Below are 8581 nucleotides of genomic sequence, written 5' to 3'. Positions count from 1 at the left end.
GAAAATGAAGGCTAATCATGTTATGGGTGTACTATTCCTTTAAATAATCAATAACAATCCTTTAAATATCTCGCTGAATCTGTTGTGGTTCCTCCAACATATTAGGACAGTTTAGTCAGCAGGAAGGAAATGTTTTCTCTTGCTTATTGTGCATAAAAGCCCAGTAGACAGTACGCCAACATTACACATCCTGTTTCCTTAAATCCAGCCAGAAGTGTGCAGATAGAAAGTAGGACAAGAATACTGTGTCCCTTATGGATTCAATGAAGAGAAATGGGACAACAACAGGGGTGTTGTGTTGAGCTTTTGACATTCCACTGAGACTCCCCAAGGACTGCCTGGAGGCTCTGACACTGGGCTGCAGCGCTAATCGCTGCAACAGCATTGACTACATTTCCTGTTATTGAAATGCAGCAATGAGAAAGAGGGTCTGCCCTAGCTGAGGTTACGAAAGAAGCTGCTGATACTGTCAACTATATTCATCTGGCTCCAACCCCAAAAAACAAACTTCAAACTTTGAGATGATCATCTTGACAACAGCATCGACTGTTCTTGTATTTTATATCTTCATCTCAAAGACAAGCATTTAGCTCAAACAGATTTTTAAGTTGCAGTCTTTTGTTTGATTTAAGTGTCAACTAAAATGTTGCTGTACCTTTCCATTTGTAAAAACTCGCTTCTTATGGAACAAGAAACATTTTAAATTGGTTAAATTTTAAAGCTCATTTTGAGTAGCAGGTATCACTTTTCTTTTCCTACTTCCAATGCATCACTACTGTAAAACCTAAAGTGACATTGCAAAACAGTCTTGAATTAAAACTAAACTGCTTAAAACTAGTTTGTGCATCAGACGTTGCAGTTCTACAGAGCAGCATTGATGAGGCTTTTCCTGGCCACAAAATACATTTCGAATTTCAGGATATTCAAAACAAAGAAGAACATTCTCTTCAAATGTTCCTGTCTTAGTTTTTTTTTTTTCTTGCGCTGGTATGTCTCACTTGTTCCAACAAAAAAATGAAGCTCATAAAATCCATCTGAACTGGCATTCTCTTCTCAAGAATGCTGTAAGCAATGAGTGTACCAAGAACGCAGAGATCCAAGAGGGGAGGGAATGTGGGATTCAAGTCACACTTACGCAAATGAGCCTCGGCTGTGTTAGCCAGAGGTTTAAAAACTTTAATTGCAGCTGTCAGTGAGCAAAGTGCCTCCTCAAGTTAAAGTGACAGACTACTGCAGTTCATTCAACAGTCTGATGTAAATACGTAAAGCCCAAAAATAACATATATTCAAGATATCCTAAGCATTGTGTAATCAAGCTCCACAAAAAAATTAGTAAAACCCAATTCAACAAGATAAAAAGTAAGTAATCTAAACAAAGCCATTGCAGCACTAGTCTGATTTGGAACTAGACAGCATAATGAGCAGCTCTCTTAGGACATTACGAGAAAATGAAAGGCTGTGTTGATACCAAGAAACTGTGTCTTGCTGCATCACAGCATCATGTGATGATTTTCCTACAAGACAGGATGTTTTTGTGTTACTAATAGTGACAAAGCAGCTACACAGCAAGTAAAACGCCAGTGCTTTCACTGGCTGTACAGTGAGGGGTGGAAGAAAACGGTAACGCACCAAAGAGTGTGCTCTGCAGCATCTGCAAAAACGGCCACTGCAGAGAAAAGTCATAAGAAAAGCAAAAGAACCAAAACTCTCAACTGAAGCTTTAAACCAAACATTTGTCTGTTACTTACACTGAAATTAGCTACATATAATGTCAGTGATATCTTTCCATTATGTCTGAGAAAAACCTAAATAGAACCCACTTTATGTGTTCCTGGCCTGGTTTAAAAAACATGTATAAGTCTCCAGATGTGACCCATTTTTAAAACTCTTTTAGAAAAAAAAAAAACTCAACCCTGCCTCTATCACCACAGCGCACTCCTCTTTGGAGGCACACATGGCCCTTTACCTGCGTTTTATTTTTAGCCATCTGTCTGCCTGCTGCTCAGTCCCGCGTGAGCTAAGGAGATTTAGTCTCCATGCGTTCTCCCTCTAGCAGGCATCAAATCGGTTCTCTATTTAAAGAAAACAGCTGCTCTGAAACCATGTGAAAATAACAAATTACTGCAGTAAACTAAGTCATACAATTTTTGCAACAATTTTAAAACATTTACCACCAATCTCAGAGTTCAACTATGTCTCAGCCGCCTTATTAGCAATAGCGGCTGGCCAATAGAGGGCGCTAGGCTGCCGCCCCACACCAAATGACCCTGATCAAGACATAAAAACATGTTTTTTTATAATTTCATTTTAAATTAAAATTTTAAATATTTCGAGGAAAAAAAAATAAATATATATATATATATATATATATATAATCTTTAATGACTAGTAAGGCATAATTCAATTTTTCGTCAGATTTGTGACGTATTTCGGCCCTAGGGTGAAAAAATCTTTGCCCACTGACTCATTTTAAGTTGTACATGCGCAGTAGCTCCTCTGAAATACGAAGGTATAGGCGAGCTCGGGACGGTTTGGCTAGCAGCATGTAGCTTTATTCTGCTTTTCCTGCCTCCTTTTTCAAAAGTCAGGATCTGACCCAGCATGGATAAAGACAGGTGGAACTGATTTTAAGAACTTTGTAGAAAAGGCAAAGAAGAATGAACAATCTGGACAATCACATGGAAAATAATAGAATATAGTGTACTTTTTCTAAATGTTTGTTAATTTACATAGTTGCTCATGAATAAACATATTGTCAGAAAATAAATAGTTTTCATATATTAAAAAATATATAAAGCTGACTAGTAGTTTCTCTATTATCAAACTGGTACATTATTTTTTAAGGTTTGTAACACAATACTAGAGCATGTAAAATACAGATTTATCTCCACAACAGCTCAGAAGTCTAAGATTTATTTACAAAAATTAAACCTGTTCAAGATATTACATTTTGTTTTTATAATGTTTTTTGTTTTTGGCATTCATATAAATATACTGGTGTGATAATTTAGTATACGGTTGATTGTTTTTTTGGTATACGTCTATTTTGAATTCATAGCCCTCACTGAAGAAAATTCCACCAGCTGCCACTGCTTATTAGCAATTTTGAAGGTATTAGTTGGTTACATAAATCAGATAATGAATCTGCAAATTTTCATTTTATAGAGAAATGAAGAAATACTATGTAAGTAGTAATTAGATGAGTATACTTTACATTAACTTAAATTTTCTGATTTGATAACAATTTGTGAATACGTTTCATTTCTTTTTTAATTTCCAGAGATACACTGACAAAGTTTCTATTGCTAGATTCTGATCTTTGTGTTGCAGGCCCTCTGAAAGCGATGCTAGTTTTAAATCAAATAGAATACAAACAGTGCATATTAATTTATTTTATCATCATCTCCAGAGCACCTTACACTCAGTTGCAACGTGCGCAAATATGCACGTTTGAAAGAAGAATTACTGATTGAGCTTCACCAGATTCATCCATCTAGTCAGTCAGCTGTAAAAATCTACGCTAGCAACTGAATTTCTAATGCCTCGAAAGGCCCTACAACCACTGAATCTGTGGCAGGCTTTCTGTTTCACATAAAACCACAATCTAGTTACACACTCCAACTCAAACGTGCAACACGATTTCCAAACCTAAGCAGGCAAACAGCATGCCTCACCTTTATGTTTGAAAATTATTTGAGAATGTAATTTCAATTCAATATGTGAACTGAATGTCATCAGCACTTTCACTGCCCATGTGAAGCACCCACTGATCAGTGTTATATAACAGTCGACATAATGCATTCAGAAGTCTCGCAGAGAGGAAAATTGCTAGCCCCCACAGGTAAAAGGACTTACCGCCATCACCAGCTCAAAGGGATGTTTATACACCCGCACAGGTGACTGATACTTCTGCACCATGATGGGAATTACAGTAACACCAACAACCTGGACAGAAAGCAGAACACATCATATAGACAAACATTTAGAAAAACTATATGTATATAAATGAGCTGGGTTATTTCTGACAGTCAAAACAGATCAAATAAATCTACACAAAGCAGTAGAATAAAGGAGAACTACAGACTTAGCTAAGGAGGGGGATGGTTTTTGAGTGTGATGTTTAGCAATCTTGGCAGCAAATAGTGAGTGTAGTGATGAGCTGTCAAAGGGATCCCTTCGATCAATGGATGCAGCACATCCTTCTCATTCATTAGAGAACTGTGTCACCACAAGCTAGTGGGGATAAAACTAGGCTACACTCAGCTGCACTCTGTGCCAAACCTCCTTTCTCAGCAAAGTAGGCCTTGATTTCATTGAAATATTAAAAAGCAGGTGCCGCTCACATACCGCACACTGCAGCTGGCCTCTGTTCAAACAGGCCAGTGGGAATGTCTGTAACAGAATGTTCTAGATGCTGGAGGATAAAGAGCTTAATGGCCAGTGGTTTTAAAAAAAAAATATTTTTCTTTAATGAAGCACAGAAACTGCGATGAGAAAGTATTTAATTTATTTTTGTATTTACACCGGCACCGTGTGTGCCTGAAGCTTAAACTTGCAGGGAGTTTTGCTCAACTGGCCAGGACATGTTGAAACTGGAAGTATAAGGGCTTTCTGCAAGAAGGGGGGTTATGGCAAAGCTGCTCTGAGGTGCAAAACACAACAATACCTTCTTAGGTTTTTTTCTTCCCCATTTTCTATTTTTTAATTGGTGTCAATTCTCACTTTGGTAAATTTGACTCTGGTTTTTAATATAAATGCTTTATGCTTTGCTCCTCTGGGCCAGCATGTATGAGGACAGCAGACTACAAAAACAAAATGAGGTCAGACTAAACACTAACAGGTTATTTTATACAGCATATTACTACAGCCCCTTATAATTACCGTCATTATTCAGGAACAGTCAGCAACTTTGAAAACACACCAAAACAGGATCTCAGTACGAGTTAACCATCTGAATGCCTCAGTAAGCACATTTTAATTTGTCTGCTTACATTTCATTTTTACGGTTCAAGTTCCAATGCTATTTTTTTATAAACCTGAAAAGTGATGTCTTCTACTTCCAATAGGTTCACCGGCCATCTACATCAGCTGTAGCTATACTCTTGCCACAACATTGTGCAAGGTTTAATCAAAAGGTAAACATTAGAAACAGCAGAGAATAACAGGAAAGTGACAGTGTAAACACTCTTGGGAGAACTTATTTGCCAAGTTAGTTGCTGACAAAAACTGGTTTGTCAGAACAGGATATAGCTGCTGCAAAGATTGATTGGAGAAGTAGGACAAGTTGGAGAATAGAATGAGTGATGGAGCAGAATAACTTTCCGTTAAGACAAAAAGGAGCACTACTATAACAAAATGTTAGCTGTCTTAGGTCATTTCACCTCTTCTCTATTTACTTTTCTGCCTTTAGTCTCTTTTATCAGACTTTTCATCTAGGATATTCAGTACCATCTATACCTCAGGCGTATGTTTAACAAGTTTCAACAACCAAAATTCAAATGTATGTTCATAGATCAGGATTAATTTATTAAAAAAAGAAAAAAAAACATCTAGTTCTGCAACTGAAATGTTTAATATGTAGAGGCAGACAGTCAAAACGATTTGGGTTTGATCAGGAAACAAAATATTTTTTTGTTTAAACTGGCCAATAGATCAGTCAATATATAGAAATCGGTGATTAAAAAAAAGTTGCAATATACAAATAAACAGATATAAAGGAAATTTGTGCATTTAAAATGACATCTGGCAACGTTTTGTGTGGGAACAATATGCTTGTTTACATCTGTAACACAGAACCTGAAAGGGGCAAAATGTCAGAGTGACTATTGAATAATTTTAGAAATAACCTACAGCCAAATGGGAAAAACTTAATCATAAAAAAGGCAATATCACAAATTCAAATAATCACATTGTGAAAATGATCAAATAGCCTACTTGTGTTGTTTTGGAAGTTTCGAAAAAGCTTATCTAAAAATATTGATAACTTTCCCTTTTCTTTTTGTATAAGTACCAAAGATGATACCTTTTTTTTTTAAGGACAGATCAATCTCCAAAGGGAAACGCGTGATAACCTCACTATATCCTCATACTGTTTAGGAACATGTTTTTATCCGTTTAAACTAGTTTTGTTTAAAACAGGTTTAACCCGACCTGGAGATGACATCAGTCCGATACATTTTAAGAGGGCTACAGGTAAATATTGAAATTAAAAGAGAGTACAGCACTAATTTTTCCCCTGTATCTTGTACTTTTTAACAAAATGTAGCCCAACACTTATGTAAAATAACACTGATGGGATCTAGATTGAAAATGCGATTTAATAAACATTTAAAATGGGAAACTACCCGAGAAACCTTCAGTATATGACGTTATAGCAATAATTATGACAGTAATTGGAAACGAACAGCTGGTATTAGCTAACATAATAACAGAAGAAGCCGAAAGCTAACAAGAAGTTCACAAACCGATATTCGGTTCGCACAGCTTTTATAGCAGGTACTTACCGGATATTATAGGAGACGATTAAATGTTTCCTTTTTTCAGTCGTGGTTTCTCCTGGAAGGGGAATCAGAGTGAATTCCTTCCATTCCGCTCCTCCTCGGTTCTTCACTTGACCCGGTTTCTCTGCTAACAACGGTTAGCTTCGCAGTGCTAGCTAGCAATGGAACAGAATTGTCCAAAAAAGGTTAAACGCAATTTAAGTTACTTCAACATATAACAGCCACAAAAGCTGACAGTTAAAGGAAATAGTCGCTTTTGCAGAATCCACTTCCAGTATAGTGGAGTCCTAACAGATGGAGAAGTATGGACGCAGGAGGACAGCAGCGGTATTTCTCCTCCGAAAGCTCCGCCCCTTTTCTCGGTGTTTTTCCACCTCCCACTTCTCCTGCGAAGGACAGGCAGCAGAGGACAAATCAAGCACCAAAAATCAAATAAGGTGTAAAACTCTAAAAGATTAAGATCATTAGGGGAATATTATAGCTGGTTAAATGATCAGATTATAATACGAATACATTTATTTATTAATTTACGGATTTATTATGCAAACGGCCTTGATCCAGATTAATATAATATGATCCATGTTCAGTATAAAGAGGTCTTTTTTTTGTAAATATTTCCACTTTTTTAATTGTTTAAAATACATAAAAATAAAAATAAATAAATAATAATAATTTTAAAAAAAAAACTAAAGCGGAGGTCTTTAACAGGGGGTACGCGACCTCTAGGGGGTCCGTGGAGGTACTGCATGGGGGTCGTGAAATTTTTGGTTGATAAGACTTTTTTTATATATTCCTCCCTGCAATTTTTTCCACTAATTGAAATGTCTTTAAATGCACATTAACACGAATACAACAAACTGTAGAAAACAGATAAATGGATGCAGAAGATGTCTTTAAGTCCTTATTGACTTATAGAGATTTATTTTGTCATTTTGTATGTACGAACGTAAACAAAAAGAAATTTCATTTAAAACAGCTTTTGACAATTTCATTTTTTAAAGTGCAGCCTTGAAAAACATTAATAAATACTTTAAAAAAATAGTAATATAAATATGTGACTATATATTTACAGTTCTAACTTAATTTTGTGAGGATGGGTGGGGGCAAGTGGGCTCTCCTCATCCTATGCAAGAAGTACATGCGCTTCTGTGCCTGTTTGATCAGTGAGGTGGTTACAGGTAAGGGTGTCTGTGATGTGCACCCCCAGGAATTTGGTGCTGTTGACCACCTCTATAGTTGAACTTTTGATGACCAGTGGAGCGTGGTTAGGCCGGTTCTTCTTGAAGTTCAAGATGATCAGGATTAGGCTGTTATCTTTGCACCAGTCCACCAGCTGCTCCACATCCTCTCTGTAGTTCTCAAACATCCTCAATTCAAACATTCAGCGACACGCAGGAGCTCTTTCAAGCTGGGCACCGTTTCATTAACAACACCTGTCCCATCAACGAGGAATCAGAATCAGAAATACTTTGATAGTCCCACGATGAAATTACTTTTGTTACATTACTCCATCTGTAATAGAGTGACTATAGGACGAGTTTGATATAACACAATTTCATACAATATATATAATTGGGGGTCCCGGCTCCATCTCGCCATCAGTTTGGGCGTCCTTAGCCTGGGAAACATTGAAAAGAAAATATTATTTATCATATTTAAATAATAATAATAATAATACTTTTTATTGTAGAGTTACTCTATTTTTAATAAAACTAATAAAACATAGAATGCTATAAATAGTAAAGTTGAAAAATCTAATCAGTATGTCATTGAAATTTGTAGATGGCTGCATAGACTTGATTTGATCAAACACATCAGAGCAACATCAGCAATCTCTTGAAGGCAGATCTTATTTCTGGTAACTCTGCCCTCTTTTCTATCACACTTTTTCTTCTACATAACTTTCTGGCTAGAACAAAGCACTTTTTTAAACACCAACTTATTCAGCGATGAACTTTTTGGGCTTAACCTCCTCGTGGAGAATTTTCATGACTGTCAGTTGGACAACTATCAATCAGCAGTCATTACCATGGTTGCCAAAACATGTAGATCGTGTGTTTAAATTGTTTTAAATATCCTGT

The 8581-nt window shown here is 36.4% G+C and overlaps 1 protein-coding gene across 2 annotated transcripts in view; it reads right to left on the bottom strand.

The window, feature by feature from the left end:
• LOC107085501 (SEC14-like protein 1) overlaps nt 1-6832 on the bottom strand; it is a 27347-nt gene extending 20515 nt beyond the window's left edge. Inside the window, exons 1-2 of one of the 2 annotated variants that reach the window (XM_015375839.1) lie at nt 6504-6832; nt 3856-3945 (exon numbers count right to left, since the gene is read on the bottom strand). In XM_015375839.1, coding sequence (XP_015231325.1) covers nt 3856-3918 — 63 coding nt within the window. In that variant the 5' untranslated portion in view covers nt 3919-3945; nt 6504-6832. The remainder of the gene's footprint in view (nt 1-3855; nt 3946-6503) is intronic. The other variant, XM_015375840.1, reaches the window with a different exon arrangement.
• Nucleotides 6833-8581: the final 1749 nt, after the last annotated feature.

Source organism: Cyprinodon variegatus, unplaced genomic scaffold (genome assembly GCF_000732505.1).
Source record: "Cyprinodon variegatus isolate N-32 unplaced genomic scaffold, C_variegatus-1.0 Scaffold126, whole genome shotgun sequence".
In the NCBI taxonomy this organism is placed as follows: domain Eukaryota; kingdom Metazoa; phylum Chordata; class Actinopteri; order Cyprinodontiformes; family Cyprinodontidae; genus Cyprinodon; species Cyprinodon variegatus.
This window is presented reverse-complemented; position numbering and strand designations above follow the sequence as displayed.